Source organism: Miniopterus schreibersii (assembly GCF_964146895.1).
Source record: "Miniopterus schreibersii genome assembly, chromosome: 4".
NCBI lineage: Eukaryota > Metazoa > Chordata > Mammalia > Chiroptera > Miniopteridae > Miniopterus > Miniopterus schreibersii.
Window position 1 is genome coordinate 54,662,673 of NC_138105.1, and position 24,319 is coordinate 54,686,991.

At 32.4% G+C, this 24,319-nt stretch overlaps 1 protein-coding gene across 3 annotated transcripts in view; it reads right to left on the reverse strand.

Moving 5' to 3' along the window:
* Window positions 1-1,213: 1,213 nt before the first annotated feature.
* Window positions 1,214-24,319, reverse strand: part of SPOCK3 (SPARC (osteonectin), cwcv and kazal like domains proteoglycan 3) — a 280,247-nt gene continuing 257,141 nt past the window's right edge. The window contains exons 7-12 of one of the 3 annotated variants that reach the window (XM_081137553.1): window positions 22,453-22,572; window positions 12,881-13,102; window positions 6,863-6,925; window positions 6,028-6,065; window positions 3,752-3,889; window positions 1,214-1,488 (exon numbers count right to left, since the gene is read on the reverse strand). In XM_081137553.1, the coding sequence (XP_080993679.1) occupies window positions 1,405-1,488; window positions 3,752-3,889; window positions 6,028-6,065; window positions 6,863-6,925; window positions 12,881-13,102; window positions 22,453-22,572 (665 nt within the window). In that variant the 3' untranslated portion in view covers window positions 1,214-1,404. The remainder of the gene's footprint in view (window positions 1,489-3,751; window positions 3,890-6,027; window positions 6,066-6,862; window positions 6,926-12,880; window positions 13,103-22,452; window positions 22,573-24,319) is intronic. The other 2 variants (XM_081137552.1, XM_081137554.1) reach the window with 2 other exon arrangements.

Sequence of the window (24,319 nt, forward strand, 5' to 3'; positions counted from 1 at the left end):
AAATAGTCAACAGATTTTTTTCATTTTTATTATGGGCACAAAACCATAGGTCTGATATACTTAAAAGTGATGGTGTGCTGAAAGGCCTACACAATTAATTAACATGCTAACTTAAATATAGCAATTAAAGTAACATTTATTACAGTTAAATCTTAAATGCTACTCTACACAATAATCATAAACAAGTCCACATGGCAATTATGTAACAATAGAAAAAAAGGAAAGAAACATATTCCATTTTCTTCATTCCAGCAGCAGTACCTTTATTGGTATTACTTTGTTAATTAGGTGTGCTTATATATTGCCTAATATCCTATATTGGTATGCATGCTAAAACCTTTCTATTTCTATTTTGCAAGGCACCATACAATACGTTCTCTAAGTTTCAACACTAATAACAAAAATGGTATAATTCTTAGATTAAATGCAAATTTTTTTATCGAAAATAGGAAAGAAAACCAGAACTAAGATTTTTGAATTTGACATTGGGCATATGACAAACTATATGTGAAAATATAATTTAAATAAATCTTTCCTTTGTCTTCCTACTTTAACTTCTGTACCCTAAGTTGCTGGTCAGAAAGATAAAGAAATCTAGAAAGTAAAGAAATCATGCTGTTTAAGAGTATAAAAATATCTACATGAGACTGCTATCCAAATTAAAATAAAAATTAGAAGGAACAACGAAGTTTTTAACTTTCAGAATCCATGGTTTTTCCATACTTGCCATTTTTTTAAAATACCCTACCACATCCACAATAACTCAATAATGAAAACCATCATTATTAATGTAAACACGATGCAGGACTCCTTATTTTTCTTACCCTGTGTGGTATCCCCTCATTCATCTCCAGGTTTGGGAAAAATGCTACTTTGGAATTGCAATTAAGGTCATGCATATTTTCAAAAAATCCTGGGGATTCAGGTCACCAATAAGCTATTATAAAGTTAACTTAGCGTATCTCTCGGAAACAGAACACATACGACCTCAAACACTGATTATTGTTTGTGGGAGGTTTACATAGTTTGTTCTTAGGAAAATTTGTTTGTTTATAACAGTAGCTCTTCATAAATTTTTTCCACCTGGCTAGACTCCATATATGTTTTATGTTTTCTCTAAGGCATATAAAAACTCAAAGTAAGTGATTTTTAATTAAACATAAAGTTCTATAACTTTAGCTGCAATATTTGAAATAATTATACAAAATATACGTGAGTTTTAGAATCATTTTATTTGGGGGCATGAAGGTAATTCTCAATAGGCTCTCACTCTGTAAATAATAGAAATGTGAAATTTATTTGATCTCGGCTCCCATCAAATGTAGCCATCATGATCATCACCATCATCATCATCATCATCCCCTTCGTCTTCATCATCATCTTCCATTTCATCTTCATCATTTATTATGTCATCTTCATCATCCTCATCATCAGTCCATTCATGGAAATCTCCACTTGCAAAATCTCCAGAGATCTCAAAGTCAATAGCTTAGGAAAAATGTAAACATTAATGTTATTTGACTAAGTAGTACAATAATTTCTGAAGAATATCAAAATCTGATGAAAGTTGAGACAGTTAATAAAATTTTAACCTCCTCTTTAGCTTATTTAACAAAGGTAAGGAAAAACCCATTTTCTAGTATTTGTTAAAATGTATGTACCTAAAAGCAGAATTGTTACTGAGGTCTGATATGTAAGATTTCCAGTTTGGGAATACTGATCCCGGCCCAGGTTTTACAGAGTCCACGTCAAACTCTGAATCTGACAAAGAATTAAAAATTTCTTCGACTACTATAATAAACAAAGTAATTGCCCAGCAAAGATCTTCAATTCCCAATCCCTGCAACCTGCAAATATGTAACCTCTCCTGGTAAAGGGACTTTGAAGATGTGATTAAACTGAGGATCTTAAAATAGGGAGATTACTCTAGATTATTCTCTCGGGCCCAGATAATCATTTGTGTCTAAAATGAAAGAACCTTTCCCAGACAGAGTTAAAGGGAGATTTGACTACAAAAAGAACCGTTAGAGAGATGCAACACTGTTAGCTTTGGAAGGGGTGGAAAGGGTCCATGTGCTAAGGAATGTGCGCAGCTCTAGAGGCACCAAACAGGTCTTCTCTAGAGCCCCCGAAGGAGCGCAGCCCTGAAGACACCTTGATGTTCATCACAAGGCCAGCCGTGGGCGACCTCTGACATACCGAACAGTAAGAGAATAAATTTGTGTGGTTTAAGCCACTAGAGCCGTGGGCATTTGTTATGCTAACAATAGAAAACTAACATAGCTAGTTAATTATTTTCAAAGGATATTTAGAATTATTACATTACTATCTGTGGAGGTAATGATACACATAGAACTCAATATGTATTTATTTTTAACTCCTCTAATGTTAGTATGTATTTATGTTCTACCCTTTCTAATGTTTTAGTCTTATAATTCTTTGGTAGCTAATTATAACATATCCTATTAATGTAACCCAATACTTATAATCTGATTGATTTCATAATACAACACATTGAAATCCCTATCTTAGGTGAATAAAATGTTATTTTTATTCTCCCACTTCACGTATTTTCTTAGTAAGTTCAACATGCTAAGAAAACTCAGAAGTCATGTTCCCCAAACAATTTCCCTATTCACTTATTGAATTCACTTCTATATAATTTTTATTTATAACATGAATTTAAATTCTTTATCCATCACTGGCATCACTGATAATTGAAGTAACTAACAGTTTCAATTACATATTGCAAAGACATGTTCTACATATGTTAAAATTATGTTAGGTAGCGACTGAGTACTACTTTACCCTACTTAAATCTAATATCATTGGCCAGAAAACCAAAACCAAGCATTAAAAATCTTATGGAATAAACAAATGCAGAACAGGTGAGTAAGTATTAAATGAGATTACTTTTTTATTGTTTACCATTTGTGTATTTCTAAACAATCACATGTGTATCAAACAATCTAAGTCTATCAGACTTTGGTCAAGTGTATTATTTGAAAAAAACAATCCATTAATTCTGTGTGTGTGCGCGTGAGTGCATATAAGTATGCATGTGTTTCTCTGTGTGTGTAGCTAAGTGGCTTTTATAGTCAAAACTCTCCATAGCACAAACAACAATACTGAGTTCTGGAAAAATATTTTATGAAGCAAAAAAGATGTTGCATTTAACACTTTAAAATATATGTATGTATGTATGTATGTATGTATGCTCAACTTAATTGTAGTATTTTTAGGTTAATACACAAAAATGCATGCTTATAAAAAGAATTCAAATATTAATTGTAATGACCTTTCAAACAATTAAACTATATTTTTATCACCCAAACATAAAGAAACAAACTCATATAGCTGCAGTTTATGGGCTTTTACTTTAAAAAGGTTACTTTTCTCTCAGTGAGACTATATACTCCCAGTCAACTCCATAGGTATACCGAAAATAGGGCGCCATATGTATACGTGGCACACAATAGGGTTAGCTGACTTGGATAGAATGGATGACAGAGGTTTCGCTTACCTCAGAGAAAAACAGGAGGTAGCTAACATCCTTTCTGTATCTGTAGTAAAAGGAACCTACTTTTTAATAATTATCTAAATGATGCAATTCCATTTATTAAGTATACAAATTTTAATATGCCAGGAGTACTTTTGTTACAGCCTCATTAAACACTTGAACAAATGAATGAGATCCTTAAGTACTTATATTGTGCTTGATACATTACTAAGTAAATACCCTTTTGCTTACCACAACCTGCAACACCATTTGTTCTGGATCCCATGACTTCATTTCCATATCTGTCAACACACCAGCACTGCCCAACACTGCCATGACACTGTGTTGGCTTGTAGTAACCATCTTCATCACACAGGGGTATGTACTGTCCTATGAAACACACACACGCATCATGACTAAGGTGTGTTCCTTCTGATAGTGATTAATTAGGCATTAATTCACTCAAGATATACAGATATGGAGTAGCCATAATGAATTGTCATAATGAATTGCATACATTTCTTTTGTTAAGCAAGTTTAATCTGCAAAATATACTGTTTTGAGAGGTATAATACACAATTAAAATCTGATGAATGGCATGCATATTGAGTCAGCCAGACCACTTAGCAAACCCTTCACCGACTCATCACTGCCAGCATTCTATTTACGTTTCCCTGAATCTTCATTCCCATATCCCAGGCTCTTTCTGCACCAAGCTGTTTTCTACAGATTCAATAGTGCTTCATCTTCATGTACGTCTTTTTCTCACCTGGCCCTCTCCTTCCCTCCTTCTCCCAAGTTAAGACTTCATATGAAACCTTCTCTTAAGGTGGGGGATTTCTGATATGCTTCTTCCTTGTGTGTGTGTTTGTGTGAGTGTGTGTGTGTGTGTGGGGGTGTGTGTGCAGTCTGTCATCGCATGTACCCCTATACTGTGATATCCTCCATATTGGGAATTTGGGGGTCTCTTGGTTTTATTAAAAACTTTTAAACTCAGTCTAGTGGGAAAGATAGACATTTTTCATATCTATAATATCTAATGTTATATTTGGCACATTGCTAATGATAAATGTTTAATAACTTAGAAGTAATTCACATTCTTCAATAAACACTCCAACACTACAATGTAAGCTTTGGGAGATTAGAAAATTTTCTTGTTTTTCCTAATATTTTCTTTTTCCCCCAGAGACCAGACACACTAGAGTTATTTGGTGAAGGAAAAAAAAAAACTGCCTGGCCAGGCGTGGCTCAGCGGTTGAGCATCGACCTGGGATCCAGGAGATGGAGGTTCGATTCCAGGTCAGGGCACAGGCCCGGGTTGCGGGCTCGGTCCCCAGTTGGTGGAGTGCAGGAGGCAGCCGATCAGTGACTCTCATCACTGATATTTCTATCTCTCTCTCCCTCTCTCTCTCTGAAATCACTAAAGATATATATATAGAAAATAATAATAAAATAAGAAACAAACAAACAAAACCAACTAAATAAATGGATAAAATATCAAATACTTTTCATTTAGTCTGGCAACCTTATGGGATCATGGTTATCTCCTTTTAAAATGCTTGAAAAGTCTGATATATAAATAATCAATTTTGCTTAAAATTGTAATTCATCTGAAAGATCTGAATTATTAGTTTTTCAGTGAGGTAGACAGAGTATCACCAAAATTTAAGAACCACTTCTGTGGATTAAACGCCAGCAAAAATAAGAAAAAATTTCAACATTCTTACTCTACCTCGTGAAAAGAATAACATTATTTGACATATTAGACATAAGAAAGTTATGAGGTATAATTAGGGTGATTTCATTTAAAATAATCTTTAGGCGAGTATACTTTGAAATGGAAGAGAGCACTATTAATAATTATGCTAGAAATTCAGACACCAACCAAGACTGAACTTGCAAATTGGAACATATGGCACCCTACACTCACAGAATTGATCAATTTTCAGACAGGTACCACTATCCTAGGTAAATAAGGAAAATATTTAAGACATTCACTACTCTATAATAATGACTTTTATTTTTATTATATAATGAGGAAAAAAGGTGACTCCTTCCAAATGGGCACTTAATGTTTTCTTTTCTTTTTTTTGTAACTTCAAAAAATCAGAGCCTGAATTTCAGTAACTTTTTGTCACTACTAAACCTTGATCAAGTCTAAAACAATGTTTAGTTGAATTTCAATGGCTTTTCCCATTGTACATGGCTAAACTTTGATTTGTGGAAACAAATACACCAGTGTATGAATGTATTATTTCCTCTTATGAGCCATAATATGTGGGTGTTTATTAAGAGTTAAGAGAAACATGACACATAGCTTTACTCATTAGTAAAGCTTCACATCTAAAAATGCTTTATTACAAAAAATAAACCTTTTCATGTTGAACCAACAATTTTCAAATAATATGAACGATTTTCTCTTCTAAACATACAATATTATAATTACAAAAATAGCATATCATAATATATATAATCAGATTAAAAAACATAAAATTTGTGCCACTAAACACACAAGGGCATTAACATACATTAAAAACATTGCATACGTGGTGTTCTGCTCTGGATCCTAAAACAGAAAAAAGACATCTGTGGAAAAACTCCTAAAACCCAAACGAAGTCTGAGGCTTAATGAATAGGATTATAGCAGTGTTAATTTCTTAAATTTCACAAATATATAACGGTTATTTGATACATGGTAAGATGGTAACTTTAGGTGAGGTTGAATAAAGAATATATGAAAACTGTGTACTGTCTTTATAAATAGTTTTGAATCTAAAATTGCTCCAAAAAGAGTTTATTTAAAATTGAATGTTTCTAGGAATAAACAAAATAATTATAAATAATAGTTTAATCATCTGATAGCCTTGTGGGGGTGAAATTTGGAATTATTTATCATTTATTGATCTAACATTCTAATACATACATTAACTTACTAAAAGTTAGTAAAACGTGCTAATCAAAAACACTGAAAAGTGTGTTCATATTTTGTTGAGTTTCTCAGGTCACCCTTCTGTCTCTCTCCCCATATATACATAGATATCATCAACTCTTGAGTTGTTAACCACAGAATTATAATTGAAGTTTCTGATGATACTTTAACTTGAGCATTGTTTAAATCTCTTTCTTTTTTGACTTAATAACTCTCAAAATGAACATTATATTAGGGTAATAAAACAGACATAATATCTTTCAATAGGTATGATAATAAAAGCAAGTTTAATTGCTTTCAAAAACTTCATAAATTTTGTTACTGAAATTTAGTGTAGTCTATCTTTGTTGAATTAATATTGATTTTATGTTGCTGTTTCCCTGGGGCTATTTATGTAAGCAATAAAGACTTCAGAAGAATGATCTATTACTCACCTAGGAGCTTCTTTATTCCTTGCCGCTTCTGAATGTTGCTGAGCTCTGTCTGGCAAGGTGGGTCTGCAATGACGTTAAAAATGTTACTTTAAGGGTTAGAGTTAAAAAAAAAAAAAAAGTGTAATTTTTATGTTATCAAACTTCAGTTAGTTTTTATGTGGTTTTGGAAAACACATATTACATATTCGTTATTTTACTTTGGGAGATACAACATGTGTGTGTGTATCCATCCATCCATCCATCCATCCATCCATCCATCCATCCATCCATCCATCCATCCCATCCACCAACCCACCCACCTAAAATGAGAGAGAGACTTTCCTGATTATTAATATTAGATTACCTTGCTTTTCCTAAGAATGACTAAACTGGATGAAAACAAGAGAATGGTGTAAAATTCTTATTATATGATGAAAAATGGTTCTTACTGTTTACTTTTAAAAGGTCCATCAACTTAGCAATGTAAAGCCAACTGATGGACTGCCACCCAAACAAATAACTGCTAACATTTTCCCCTCACTTAAACTAGTTTCTATAATACAGACACATAGCTTTGCATTAAAAAGTGATCTCTGAAGAAGTTCATCCTTCTTTCAAGTTATATCAGAGACACCTTTATAAATTTTGTTACTGAAAAATGTTGGCAGCCTTTTGTCTTTTTATTTCACCCAGATGCTGCAAATACACAGGGACAGAAAAATGTAGGTAAGAACTCTGCCAAAGTGTGCTTGTGTATAGCAAATAGACTACAAGAATGTATACACAGTGAAGGTCTAAGTGCACTGTGCCACTGTGACATTCTTTTGAGTTAACAAAGCTATTGTAATAATCATAACCTGCATGTCTTTCCACGTGAACAACTGTAAACCTACTTTTGCCAACCCCTGTATACGCAATTTGGAAACAGAACATAATATACCATAATTTCTCATAAGCCATCTTTTTAAATAAATAGACCTAAAACATTAAATTGATTTGGAAATAAGTGTTAGGATATTTTTCAAACTCAACCACTTAAAGGAGAATACTTTTAGGAGTATAAAATTCTCAATAGATACAATAGTTTATATTATTTATATAATTAAATATTTTTACATATAATACATATTCATATCTAAAAGCAGTTCAGTGTATTTTACATTCATATTCTAAAACCTTCCTTTTAATAACTGCTATATAAAAACTGTACCATAAACTTTTCAAACAGCAAAAACTAGTATCTATTTTCCTATATTATAACTATTTAGGAAAATGGCAAAGTATAATTAATTCAAATGATTTCAAAATTCTTTACTATATCAATCTCACAACATGCAGTTATTAAATTTGCATATAAATAATGTGGTATGAGGAAATGAGTCATAGTGTTTAATATATATTTTATAGTTTAATATGTCAGGCCAAAATGTTTTTCTTTGGAGAATATAAACCACGAAGAAAAAGGAATTTGTTTGAAAAGTGTAATTAGCTGTTGTTCTACTTCATTTTGAAATTGGTCCATTTGAGCGCTTTGTTTTTTCTAATAATCTAGTGGGGCTCTTATACTAAACACTAAAGAAATAGGAATCAAGTTGTATAGTATGAGGTTATAGAATAGATAACTTAAAATGTATTCCCCTTCAAATCTGCATTTAAAACCAAGAGGAAAGATCTTAGCTGAAGTTTTAATATTATATTGAAAGCAATTCTTCTAATTGCTAATGGCCAGATACTGTAAAGTAGAAGTAATATTTCTTATATGTACACTACTGAGTTGCATAAAAATCCAGGTGTATTTGAGTCTGACTTAATTTGTAAACTCACTAAATAAACCTGAGTACCAGTCCTACAAGCTCTATATATGAGAACATTTTAACATTGCAAAAGAAATCACGAGACTGTTCAACTGCACATAATACTTGATTTTGAAATATTTTACCATTATTTAAAAAGAAGCTCTGTCTAGCCCTTAACTTAAAGATACTTGGAGCACTAAATTGAGATTACACCTATTATTTAACCTCACTTGCAAATAACTGATCTAGATAAAGGATAATAATGAAACTAATTGTGTGAAGGTTTAGACATGTTTAGACTGGAGAGTCAGCTTAGGGTATTCACACAAACTCTACCACAAGGTGTATTTCCTCTACTCTGTTTACTACCTAATAGTGTTGTAACTTTATGGGAAATTCTGATTTCACATGCTTACGATTTTATGAGAATCATGCATTAATAAAATACAGATTTTAATTTAATCATTAAATTTACAAGTATTTACTCCAAACATTAGTTTAGAAACACAAGGAAAAAAAAGAATGAAAATTTTTAATAGTTCAATTTCAAACTGTGGTTTTTGAAAATAACATTGTTCATTGTTTTGCATTCTCAATTTAAAAACTCAAACCTCTACATTAGGGCCATTCACACATTTTCTATACTAGAATTTTCAATTCAATGATAACAATGCAGTTCTATCTCCCCATACAATTTTGAACTGAAGAAACTGTAACTGGGTAAAGTAAATAAGGTAGTATCTATATGTTTATAGCAGTTCTAATATACAAATGTGTTTTTTCTATACTCACAGCTAGTCATTTCTGAGGAGTATATTTTTACTAGTTGTCAAATATATATAGACAATTTAGAGTCAAAAATGAAAATACAGGAGCCACTATGGAGGTTTGTGAATGGCTGTCTAAGCAGACAGTCCACTGCACTACGAAGAGGGCCCGCAGATGCACAGCCAGGCAGCTCTCTCATGTGCCTCTCAGTAGGCCACTGCTCTCATTCTCTTTTTTTAATCAATATTTTATTATCCATGTAGCCTCTCACAGAATGGATACACTTGAATAACTTTATTAGGTTTATTTCATCAGTAGAAATTTCAATAATCTTAATACCAGAGGACAAAGTTCTATTTAATGTCTTTCATTAAATAGGAAAAACATCTTTTGTAGAATTAATACACATGAGCCACATTTTTATATCTCTTCCTGTAGATGAATTATACAAATAACCTTTACAAATATCATCTATTTTCATTGTAGTCCCAAGGAAAAAATATTGGATATATTGTTGACTGAAATAAGACTTGCTGATGTCACCTGTACTAAACAGGATTTGCCAAGAACTTACACAGTGATGTCTCTATGGCATTTTATATATAATTAACTTGTAAATACAGAACATAGGATTAAAACCACTCAGACAAAAGTCAAAGATTCTAGTTTCAAATACCAGTCCCTGCACTCATTCTGTAATGTGAAGTTATTAGAGATCAATAAACTTGTCCTTAGCTATAAAATGGGAATAACAGTATTTTCACAGGGCTATTTGAGTAATAAATAATTTTATGTATATGAAAGACTACATGAACATGAATAAAAGTTAGTTTTTTTTCTTCTTTTTCCTGGATCTTACACAACAGGACTTCAAATGAAATAGCAACTAATTATTGATTTACTTTTTCAGAGTAGAGGCTTAGAATATACTTTTATGAAAGTAAGTTATGAATTTCTAAGGTAACCAAAATCTCCAGTCAGTATTCCTCCTACTCATTCTTTCATGATTACTTAGAAAAAGAATTTTACAAACTATTTTGTAGGGCTTAATTGTCATATTTCAGAAAATTAGTCACAGAAACAAATTTGTATTTTAATACAGTTAAAACATATTTTTCCTTGGAAACTGACATGTGTTTCACTTGTTTGAACATTTAAATTCTCAACCCCATTTATTAAACTTGAGATTAACCTTAATTTTAAATTTTTGAAAGGTATTTTGTAAAAACACCATTATTAAATAAAGTATTTATTTAGTAATGGTGTCCAGATATCTTTAACATTATACAACTATAGTCTTGATTGCAATTTTAAGTACACCTAGATTAGTAATACCCAACTATATACCTTTCCTTTTCTCTCTCTCTCTATATATATTTATTTCTTCCTATATATACTGTATTATAATTTCTGGTTTATTCAATAAACAAAAATATTCTTAAGTTTATTATAGAGCTAAACTTAACTTTTTACATTAAATTTATTATAGCAAACTTAAGAACTTGTTGTTTATTGAATAAACAGGAAAACATTCTTTTATAAAGTAAATCACTTGAATAATGTTTTTAAATAAATGGTTATTGTTTATTATGAAATTACCTAATGGACTAATTCAATAAGTCAGTTACCCTGACAGAGCTTTTGTAACATTTTTCTACAATATTAAAGTGATGAACATAATTAGGTAAACTCTCCTAAGCTATTGGGAAGTTGTAAAAATACTTTTACCATTTTGGGTACCCTTTAATTACATTATTTCTACTATGTATTAAAATGTTCTAAAATAATGTCATCACTTGACTATAAAGATTTTAACACATTGGAAGAAAAGTGCTTAATAAATGAAAAATATACAAAGTAAAAAATTTGGGGGGTCAGATTTTTAATCAGTTCCACAAATATTACTGCAAAATCCAGGAGTTTTTAAAGAAGAAAGTATTAACTTCTGAAGAAACATTCAGAGGTATTCAGAATATTTTTGTTTCCATTTATAAACACTTAAACATGCTATCATAACATTAATTTAAATTTATCTTTATTGTTTAAAGTATTACAGATGTCTCCCATTTTCCCCCCATTCATCCCCTCCACCCTGTTCCCACTCCCCTCCCCAGACCTTCACTGCACTATTGTCTGTGTCCATGGGTTTTGCATAAGTTCTCAGGAAAAACTAAAATAACATTTGTTATCATAACAAAAGACCACATGTCTTTTTATGTCAGTTTATACCTGTATTTACTTTTATTTTCTTTAAATAAATTCAATGTATAACAGTCACTAAAACTAGGATGTAGTTTTTAGGATGTTCTATCACCTAGAAGCACATATATAATAATAATAAAGTGAACAATGTGTTTATTTGAGGGAGAGAGTGTGTGTGACTCAGAATATTTTCATAAAGCAAATCTAATTTTTAAACTCTACTTAAAGTGGTTTATAAATAATTTAGCTACTATACAAAACTTGCTGTTGACTCACTGCTAATGCACTTAATGATAATCATTTTATCCCTACTTATTAAACCATTACTAATATGTGAAAAAGTAATTGATATAGTAAAATGCCCTACATATTGTGTTAGTTTCCCATACGAAAAACTGAGAATCATAAATTTAATTTAAAGTAGTTTGTTCAGTCTATTAGCTGTCAAAAATCTTAAAAAGCAGTGATAATAGCAGGTATATCTCATTAGAGTAATTCCAAGTTTGTTTTTATAAAATTAACACCAAATTACATATATCAGTATTTCCTTACTTTCTCCCAAACTTTAACATCATATGAATTTTTTTAGATCTATTTCCCTTACATACTTAATTATATTTATCATTTGATTGCGTATATAAGCATGACTTCAATTTTGCATTACATTAACATTACTGAATAAAGAAAAATAAAGAACCAGCCTCATTCCAACTGTGCAGGTTATCTCACTTCTTCCTGAGAAGCAAGACACTTTCAGTGTTAGTGAGGTTTTATGAAGCTACGTGATTCTGAAAATTTGAAAGACTAAGTCACTTTAAAATCAGATGAGTAAAAATAACTATGGTGAATGCTGTGGTTCATTCAGCTCATTTAATAAGATCACAAAACAGAACATTAAAACTCTATAGTGTAGTGACAAAAAACACTTTAATATCGTGGGCAATGTAGATAGAAAATTAATTTTAATGATTACTTTTAATATCAATGCTCTCATCTCTATGTGCTTCTTAGTAGTTCATAATGGAAACTATAATGAAGTATATTAATATAAAATATTAATTAGTATTTTTCATCTTATTTAGCATGTTTTGCATCCTTAGCAGAATTATATTATTCAACATGCTTCTTATTTGCTCTTGTATGAAACACTCTAATTAGAAAAGCATTCACTGAAATGAATGGGATACAGTGTGCAATTTTTTAATCGTGAAGGAATAGATAAAATTTGACATGAGGGTCAACTCTCTGCATCGGTAGGTGTCTCGTCGCTTACCTTGCTGTCTCTGGAAGCAGTAGCACCATTCGTTGTTGGATATCAAGCTGTCCTTGTATGTGTCGCAGGAATTGAAGAATGCCTTCGTGCACTGTTCATTCTTATCAAGGTAAATGCTCCCGAGCTCTGACTGGTCCAGTAGCAGGTCATAGTTTGTATCAAGTCTGTTAAACATCCAGCCAAGTGAATCCTTGCAAATTGGCAAAATGCTGGTATCAAATCCTAAACGCAAAGACAGAAAATGAGTAAAGATGAAAGTCGCCATCGGCAGGAAGCCAAATAAAGTAACATAATTGTGTAGGGCACGATATAAGAATAATTGCAAATAAAGTTATAGTTATTTAGCATTTAATTTTTGAATCCTATTTAGCACTTATAGGATACTGGGATTAAAATTTAAATGGGTACTGACTCCAGGAGATTTGAGGACTTAACAAATTTAAAATGTCACTGCCTTTTGGGAATGTATTTGTGTACTCAGAACATATTTACTGCTTCCTATCAGGGCACCACCATGACAGGCATGGGGATGCGGTAAAAGGTATTTGTGACAATTTCATAAAAGTGCAGATAAAGAAATTCTCTGATTTATTTTCATTGTTTACATTTTGCTTTATAAAATTGTTTGTATAATCAAAACAGAATTCTCCCATTCAAACTAACCAATGGCAAACATAAGTTTGTCGTTTCCTATTTATTTCCTTTCCAGGTCTTGACCTTGGTTCTGGAAAAACAGGGTAGAAAAATCTAGATGAGGCCCCTATTCCCTTGGAGCTTACTATTAAAACAGCATGGGTTTGAGGTACTGGTTGAAACTATTTCTACCAGAAGTTGTCATATGCTTAGGGATTACATGAAGAAAGCAACTTGTAGAAAACAATATATGAAATTCTGCATAACCATTCAAAGGAACTGAGGTCTTGGTATGAGATTTCTGGTATGCATCGAAATCACTCCGTCCCTTCCAATCTAATTTTCTGAGCAATGGAGAGGCCTACTTTTTTGAATATAAGCTATGGGAAGAACAGAGAAGAGTCCATTACCTTTGAGTAAGGATTAGGAGTTAGTGAAGAGAGGCTATCTTCTCCCTTCACCTACTTATTGAGAATGAAAGACTCAACTGTTTTGTCTTTCAAAGCTTAGCATGGAGAACTCTAAGAGAATCCAGGTAAAGTCTTCAGTGTCTGCAAGAAGGAGAGATGGGCATCTGACCTCCAGGTGAATATTTGCTTATCTACTTGTTTACTATCTTGTTACTGCCAAAGGGGGAAAGACAGTTTAGTATGGCCATGCAGACCACAGGCAAAGACTGCTCTGGGATTCCACCAAAGCCTGAAGGCTCACTCTGTGTTGGGGTAGATTAGATATAAGGGAACGCCCAGAGAAGGTGAGCAGAAGGCCAGCAACTAGGGATTCACCCACCAGTGTTTCCTGTTTAGAGACAGGAAGAGAGATAAGAGATAAGAGAGCCTAAGATTCAAGCCAACACTCTGGACTGTTTACTCAGAACAATGAAGAATGACTGAAATATTAAAAGCAGAGTGTAATGATCTGACTTTTACTTTAAATGGGAAACACTCAGTTATGTGTATAATGAGGGCAAGTGTGGAAGCTGGGAGGCCATTGGGAGTAAGGAATAGCTCACATGTATCACATCTCCACGAGTTTATTACGACGGATCATCAATCTTTAAAACCTAAATTTTAAAATTATCTTTGCCCAGCTTTTATGATGTACCTTGTGAATATCCTTATCTGTTTCAACACATTCTTCCTTCCTATTTTTGTCAATTATAGTGTGAAACAAAAGTATCATTAACATTTCAATAATTTTTGTAGCTTTACTCTGAGGAGAACTTATCTTACAACTGAGAACTTACCAACAAAAAAGAATATTTCTGAAAATAGGACATGCACATATATTTAACAAATGTTAGACACAATACAACTAAGAATTCACCCTTTATGTTAAAGGTGTATTAAATTCTCACAGAGTACATGTCTGCTGAAGGATCAGTTTGATAAAATGTCATCATGTTGCAGATCAAGAATGTCAACGTACATAATTTGAATTCGGGTTACTTGCCGCTGTTCTATTGCTACCTTACTAGGCTAAGTTATTCAACATATCTAGGCTTTAATGTCCACATCTAGATAATGTAGAGATTTTTAAGACATAACCTATGTTGCCTTGAAGACAAAAAGTACAGTGGGTTTATGTTATTTGAATGACATACATAAAATTGTGTTACAAGGGTCATCAGAATGATATTTAACAGAAAAGCAAAGGACTAGAAATAAAAATATTTTGATATTCTAAATTACATGTATACTTTCAATATTATCCTGTTGAAACTATAAATATAAAATAAAATAAATTGGAAAAAAAAGGTTTTCCCTGTCTTATCTTGAACTTTTAGAGCTAGTAGATACTATTTGGTGAGTTTGAGAGTTCTTGGGTAATGTTATCACATAGTCACTATATAATACGATGCAAATATAAAGAGAATTAAGATTGCAGATGGAATTAAAGTTGCTAATCAGCTAGCCTTAATAATGGAAGTTTATTGTGGATTATCTAGGTAGGCCCAATCTAATCACATAAATCTTAAAAGTGAAGAATTTTTCTCAGCTGTAGTCACACAGAAATAAGACCCCCCCCCCCCAAATTTCATTGAAGATTGAAGGAGACCATAAGCCTAGAAATATGGGTGGTATCTAGAAGCTGAGAAGAGCTTTCAGTTTATAACCAGCAAGGAAATAGAGATCTCAGTCCTAATTTTGAAAATAGCCCAATTGATCTAGGGAATGGATCCTTTCCAGGAGCCTCGAGAAAGGTGTACGCACAGCAGACACCTTGCCTTTAGTGTGGTGAAACCTGTGTTGGACTATTGACCAACAGAAACCATAAAATAATACATTTGTTTTGCTTCAGCCAATAAACTTTGGGGTGATCTGTTACATCAGCATTAGAAAACTAGTATAGTTTAATAACTATATATATTTTATATTTTGTGTTTGCCATAGGGTTTACAGCATACACTATTATCACACTCTACCTTCAAATAACATTGTACCACTTCACATATGTTGTAAGAATCATACTAGAGTCTACTTAAACTCTCTCACATTTTCTGCTTTCATGTTATGTTTTAATTCTATATATATTGTAAAGCCCACAGTACTCTGTTATGATGTTTGCTCTAAACAGCTTACTAGTTTTTCAAGTGATTAAAAATGAGAAAAATAATCTCTTTATTTTAAAGGAAAATTTGTTCTCTACGCATAATACTTCTAACATAAATGGGTTGTTTTTCTTCACCAAGCAATTCTCCATTCCCTGTGGAAAATAAGTGGGTGTCCTACAATTTAATTCAATTCTGACTCTATATTGTGGGGGGTAATGCAGATCCCACAAGACTGCCTCTACTTCAGACACCAACTGCAAGTAGTGGGTTCCCAGACCACCTACACCTCAACGGTATTTCCTAGGATATGTGATATTTTCCTCTGGCTGACCATACCTCTTAGTCTCTGGGTATCCGGTGACCCAATTTTACTGCTGGGGTACACTCACTATTCCAAATGGCCCTCTTGGGCAGAATTTACACTGGTTCTCACTCATATGGCTCAAACATTGTCCACAGTAACTATTCTTGTGTTTGTTGCCCAGACACACAATTACGAAGCAGCAGTAAGTTTTCTTTGCTTTGACACCAAACAAGTAAGCAGCTCATGCCTTTTAGATGTTCCTGGTGAAATCCAGGCCATAACCTGCTTGTATGGGGTGCGTGTAAGACTCTGAACGGTTCTGTTGAAACGCCTCCCTCAATCTGAAATGAAGGGAGGCACCCTCATCGCTTCCTAGAGGACTTGTGAAATCATAGCAGAGCTCTTTCCAAAGAAACTCTCTTCATAAACGCTGTTGGCATCTTTGCTGCCTTTATTCTTTCAGATCCTCCTCTGCCCATATTTTAAGGGCAACTGACTTCCATCTACCAGACCCCACACTAGTACCTTAGAACAATGTCTGTTTGAATAGCCAGGGACCGGGAGCTTGGCTGGGGCATCTTTAGAATTCTGCCCACCACACTCTCTCTAAACACAGGGCATTTGAGCGGAAATGTAAAAGTAAAACTATGAGTCATCAGAGAATATGGGGCAGTTCACTCCAGGTAAAAGAAATAGCAAGTAAAGGGATGTAAGACTGGTGCAGAAGCTCTCAAACATGGTCTTTATAAGTGAAAAAAATATCTCTCAAACATTCTCTGAATGTTTATTCTATTGCAGAAAATTAGTGCATTCACTTCCTAATCCTATGAAATAGCAAGTCTATTTTAACAACTGCATGTGCTTAATCAGCAGATATATTAACATAACTGAGATTAACAAATTGATGTAAAAGTCATTCAGATGAAAGCAAACACTCAGGAAATGTAGATTTCAGAACAAATTCAAAATGGCTAAAGGGTTGTCCTTAATTATGAAGATTTAATATTTTAAATATTACCTTAATTCTCCCCCTACCTTCAAAAAAAAAGGTACTCTAATATTTGGCAAGAAAGACAGATAAACAATTAAATGTAAATGACCTAAGCATATCAATTAAAATACAAAAAATGTCAGATGTAGATTAAAAAAGCAAGAATAAACTATATGTATTGTCCTGAAGAAATCATTTTAAATAAAATGGCATAGTATGTTGAAGTTAACCAATTAAAAAGATATATACCATGCAAACTCTACTAGAAAGAGAGCCAGATTGATTATACTAATAATATATTTAACTTAAGAATAAGGAATGTTACCAAAATAAAAAGGGCATTACATAGTGATAATTTTCAAAGAGAAGACATAACAACTCTGAATATGTATGTATTTAAACATGAAGCTAAAAAAAAACCCGAAAAAACAATAACATACTAATAGAACCAAACAGAAAAATAGACAAATTCCCAATTACACCTGGATACTTCGCTACTCTGTAAAAAAAAATAAATCAATCAATAAAATAAATAGAAACACAGCAAGGATATAGAAGATCTGAAAAAATTATCAATAAATTTGAAATAATTTACATTTATAAATCACTACAACACATAATAACAGAATACACATTCCTTTCAAGTGCACGTGAAACATATTCTGAGGCATAAAACAGACCTTAACAAATTTGAAAGAACTAACATCATACAAAGTACAGAATCAGAACATAACAGAATTACAGCAGGAATAAAGAACAGAAGGAACTATGAAAAAATGTGTAGAGAACTTAAACAGAAAATACAAATAATAAACGTGGATTAAATAATTGCAAAGATGTTATTTAAATTTAGTAAGGAAACATGATCAGTTGCAATAATCATCTCTCACACCAATAAATTGTGGATGGTTTAAAGATTTCAATGCAAAAATATTGATATTAGATTATCCAGGTCAATAGTTTTATGAGAGAGATTTTTCTTAAGAAATACAAATTAATAATTCTGAAGTCAAAATAAAAAAGATGCAATGAGAAAATATTTGCAACACAATAAAGGATTAAAAGGTTAAAATAAATGTTTATTTGAAAATATGTATGAGAATGAAGATTGGAAAAACATATATATCAGGCTGCTAAAAATTTATTACCTCATGTTATGTAATATTTTTGAGCTATTTTATTTTTTATTTATATTTTCTCCTTTATTTAGCTGTCATTTCTTGATGCTTTTAAGACACTTATAATAATGTTCACCTTCCAGGCTGTGTGTTACTCAACTGGCATTGGAGTAAATTCAATAGAAATAAAGCTTATGTTATAAACGAATGAATACATATGAAATACATGTATGTAATGTAAAAATTTATGTTTTGTTGTATTTTTCTGCATAGATATTTAAAAAATATATATTTGTTGTCTTTTTAGTGGGAGGGTGTTTCACTTTTGACTAGGTTCTAACGGTTCAAATTGCTGGTTAGATGTGCTCTGAACACCCTATATGGTTATATTTTGAAAATAAGGCATTCATTTTGTTGAAAACAGAATAAAATAAAATTGACAATATTTCATGTATCCTATGAGAATCAACCTATTTGTTAATGTTTCCAAAATTGCCAGTGCTAATAGTAATTCTCTCTATTTGGAATAATATAGGTCTTAAAGATAAGGTTTATCAAAAGTTTGGTGTCTAGTAAATCCACTGGATAACTTCCCAGGACAGAATAATGTAACAAGATATTTATTATGATATATTATTCACTTATCACCATTATTTTATAATTATAGTTTTAATTTATATAACATTACATTAATTTAGCTATATAATGAACTATATAATGTTGACAAAATTATAATATCCAAATATTAAGATAATACCTTAGTAACACAAAAGTGTATAATTAAATGTAGAGAGTTAGTTTGTCTATCTCATAAAAGAAAATGCCAGATGTTTCAATAATTAGAACAAACTAAATAAGCAATGATCTGTATCTTTCATTTTATTACTTGAAATAAGAAAAGAATATTTATCTTCTAAGTTTACAAATCTTTTGTTTTCAGAAGATTGAGTCCTCTGCTATACCTAGAAGGCTCCTAATTGCATTTAAATGGGGCACTGCCCTTAAGCCATCCGATTCCAAATCCAATCTTCCTCTCAATGTGAAGACAGCTTGACAAAAGTGAGCAATGTCCTGGGGAAGGAATTAGAACGCACTCATTTATCCTGGGGGTGTAAGTAATTCTATCATTTTCTGTGCCTGGAGAGAGCATTTGGAGCGCAGGAAAGCAAAAAGAAGACATTATCTTAATCTGAGATGGACTGTTAATCTGAGGATTTTACATATGATTGCATGTTGATTGTGCCTTTCAAACCCACAAAAAAGAAAATTAATACAGTATCTTTTCCAAAGGATAGACACACATAGACTCAACTGCAACCATAAAAAACCAAAAACAAAAACCTGTGTATTATATTTCTGCTCTTTGATTTTTGGAGATTTAAATAATGAAACAAAATATAGCAAGGTATACAGATTATAATGGTATAACATACACTATTGTATTCAAACTCGCCACTAATAAAGCAAGTAGAAATTAAATTAGCGATATATAATAGCATGCTCACAAGAATGGAAAAGTGAAAAATACATTTTTTTTGATGGCAATGGTGAAGGCTAAACTTAATTTTCATGCTTTTCTGTTAGAACTTTGAAATGCCCTAAGCTTTTTTGCAAAGCAGTCTGGCAACACTTATTTATCACTTATATTTTGAAATGCATGCATATTTTGACCCATTACTTTCACTGCTTGGAATCATTCTCACAGAAATAAAAGTACACCAATTAACTGCAGAACTGTCATGTAGAAAACAACTGAAACAGTAAATAATCATTCCCAGAGAAATAACTGATTGGTTAAATTAAGGTGTATGCGAACAATGCAGTCTTTTCATTGCTTCTTTGCTTCATCTATTCATTAATTTTCACTTTTATTGAGCAAATGCTACGTGTCAAACTATTGTATGGTCAGGGGATACTGCGGTGAATAAAGACCTCTGCATTCATTGAATTTACAATAGTCTAGTGGGGAGGGAGAGAGGAAGGAAAGGAGAAAGGTGGAGAGGGAGAGGAAGACAGAGTGTGAGAGAGGGAGGGAAAAATAAACAAGTAGATCATCACTATGGTAGACGGTGACAATTGCTCCAAAGGAAAAGCAGCATAGAAAGGAGATGTGAAATACGATATTAGACGGTTGGTTTATAAATTAAGTAAGATTATATCAGGAGAGGACTCACTCAGAGGGTGTACCCATTTGAAGAGTTGGGTGAGTCTGCTATTTCTCTTCTAGGTATTTGTCTTATCTGTTCTAAGGTATAACTTCTTTTTGGAAATTTACTCTTAGTTGGCCTCTGACTTCTTCAAGTAGTATAAGGAAACCTGTACCCACCTTTTCATTTACTCTCCCAAAATATTCAACTCTCAAGGAGTTCCTTGTAATTAACTCATTATATTAAGAGTGTCTCATTTCTTACAAGAAAAAATTGGAAAGGGAAATAATATTTATGAATGTGTAAAATTAAACAGTGCTGGTGTTTCTACAAGCTCTCATTTTATCTGTCTCTAAATCTTGGGGGGATTATTTGTCTGAACTCAAGTTCAAAGGATACATTTGAGAGTAAATATTCAAGTATGAGAGTTTGTTGGACAGGTGTAGACATGATTTTAAAAAATCAGTATGTAAGAGTCTGTAACAAACCTTTGTCCTACTCCAAATATGCTTGTTTCGTTAAAAAGGGGAAAACATACTTTATTAACTCAGATGAGGCATCTCACTTACCTACTCTCAAAGCATCAAAAAAAAATTAACATCTGACAACAATTTAATCAATACTTGTGAAGACAAACCAGAGAAAAATTCCTACAGGGTAGAGAAAATACAATTTCTTTCTGAACTTTGTGGGAAGAAACATATGCACAGTCACTACATATTCAAAGGTAATTATGTCTGTTGGTGATAGCATAATTAAAAAGAACTATTAAATACATAAATATGAAAGGATGAAATTGTAAAAAATTCCTTGACTAGAGGAAAACAAACAAGGCATTTTAGGAAATGTGGATTATGGATGACTGTGCCATTTTATGAATGATTTTATTAGAAACAGATATTTGAGGATTGCAATTGAGAGTGGATGGGTCATGTGACAATAAGCTAAGGAAACATACTTGGGATTTCTTTGTCAGCTAGGAAATGCTGCTCATGACTATTGTCTCATCTCTTCTTGTCCCATTTTATTTATTATTTTAATTTATCTTTATTGTTGAACTCCAGTTCTATTTTAGATCAAATGTTTCAATCTTTGATAGCTTCCCAAAATTAAGCACATTTCAATTTATTTCTTTTACATGTATTAAATATGTAATAAATATTTTTTTTGGAAATAAAATCATATAAACTGTTTTGTTTTGTTTTGTTTTGAAAAATTCAAAGTCCATGAAATTATTCCTAACAAGTCCCCTACTTCAATTTGCATTTCCTGTTTCCAAGGGATTAAAAAAAAAAACACTTTGGGGGATTATATAGATGATGAAAAAATCATAAAAGATTCATATAATTTTTTTTTTTCTTTTTAATACATTTAATTTTCAGTGTGTCAATGAAAACGTCCTTTTAGTCTACTGTCATAGTCGGGTCAAAGCAGAAGTGTCTGCAAAGCAATCAGGAAAAGGCTAATTGTGCGCTCTAAAAATCTAAGTGTTCCAACAGTCTCACCTTTATTTCCCATGTTATTCTACTCTTTACCACTTCTATGAAAACACTGAAAAAAAATATTCCTTCACTTTCCATGCCATTTGGAGACTACATGCCATCTCTGAGGGATATTCCTTTTTCTTCCCATCAGAGATTTCACAAATGGTTTATTTCCTTGCAAAATATTATAGGTGTCCTTGGAAGTGAACACAATGTTCTGATTTTTGTCCAGCATCTAAGTGAAGGATAAACTCTCAAGTATGCGTTTTGATCTAAGTGATACACTGGAAACAAAATCCCACGTCAAAGACAACGGCACATTTGGAATTTAGAAATCTTACTGCTCCGCTCAGTCCTCAGGAAGGCTTTCGTCTTCTGGGTCTGGCTCCCACTCTCCTGAAGGGCCTTGAACCAGTCCCGCAACCTGTTTGCCAGCTCCCTGAACTCCAGGCTACTACACGCTGAAAACAGGGAGAAAGGACAAATTCGTGAACGGTAACTTAGCAGAAGATTGATGCTAGTTCTCAAATTATTCCAGTAACGGAAATGTAACCACTAAAAGAAAAAAATGTAATACAATTACTATATGTTTCAGCTTTTCAAACACTGAAAATAAATGTTTCAAACACAAGGAGATGTAATGTTATTTTATTTAATAAAGGAACATTACTAGCAGAATTCTACTCCCACTCCTCACTAAAATATAACAGTGATGGAAGGTCCTCATGTTTAACATCACATAAATTGAGTCAACTATTTGTGTGCCGAACACTTTTGTCATAGTAAGGTGGTAGGCCATCTGGGGAAATAGAGGTTGGAAATCCAGAATGAATCCTTACACATTAATCATTGGCCATACCTATTATAATGTTATGATTTACAAAGAGGAGCAGTATATACTCCATATATATATACACATCATATATATATGTGTGTGTGTGTGTGTGTATATATATATACACACATATATATATGCGTATTTATGTATGTGTGCCTGTGTGGTATGTCAAATTCAGCAATTTGTTGCCAAAATACTTTGAAAATATAAGCAATAGTTATTTATATTGATTAGAGAACATTGTTACTGTAGGCCTAGCTCCTCTCAAGTAGCAAATGTGCTTTTTCCTGAACTGACAAGCCCTCTTTAATAGTATTCTTCTTGTTCATTTTGTTAAAAATAATTTACATAATGTTATAAATGTTACGTTGCAGTTAATACATACTACATACATTATATTACAATATGTGTCATATATACCCTAACATGTATAACATAATGAATATAGTATAATATACTGTAATATAATTTAAGACCATTTCCTTGTATTAAAGGGAATAAAATTCCAGATTAATAGGATTTTCCCAGTACCCAGTAAGGTGGCTGACCCATAATAGTAAATTATTGTGACATTTCAGAACACTGGGGGGGAAAAAAAGATACTACAAACTTCCATGAAGGAGAGTAACACAAATGGTTACATAAAACAGGATGAGGAATCAGAATATCTTCAGATTTTTCAATAGCGACACTGACAGGCAGAAAGGCAAATGAAAAATTACTTTGTATTTTAAACTGAGAATCCTATATCCAGAAAGATCAGGTGGGAAAGTAAGATAAAGAGATTTTTTTAAATTTGATTTTAAATATACATGATTCAAAGAACTAACCCCCATCGAAGAAAGTTACTAGAGAATGTGACACACCTGAGAGAACAGAGGAAGAAGATGCCTAGACACAGGAAATAAAAAATCTAAGAGAGAACTGAAAGGGATTTCTAGGAAGATGGTAGAGAGGAATCTTAGAATGCATGTGGTGTGCCCAGTGTAGAGGCAGAGAGGAGAAAGTTTGAAAATCCTTGGTCAAAGACAGAGCAACATACAGAATTCATTGGAAAACACTGAACTATGAAAAGTTAAAGAAAACATCGCTTTTACTGATAAGATCTACAAGGGCTGAGACTGAGTGACAGGCCGTAAAACAGGATGCTCCTTTATTGTGTGCACGCGTACCTTAGCTTCATTTTTGATATAAGGTGATGCAGGTTCTGTAATGAATATTTTAAGAATTCAGAATCCTGTGATAATACTGGTAATAATAATGATACTAGAAGCTAACACTGCACACTGTCAGAAATCTGTGTAAAGTAACATGCTTAATCCTTACAAAAACTTTATAAAATCTATGCAAGTATTGCTTCCATTTAAGGG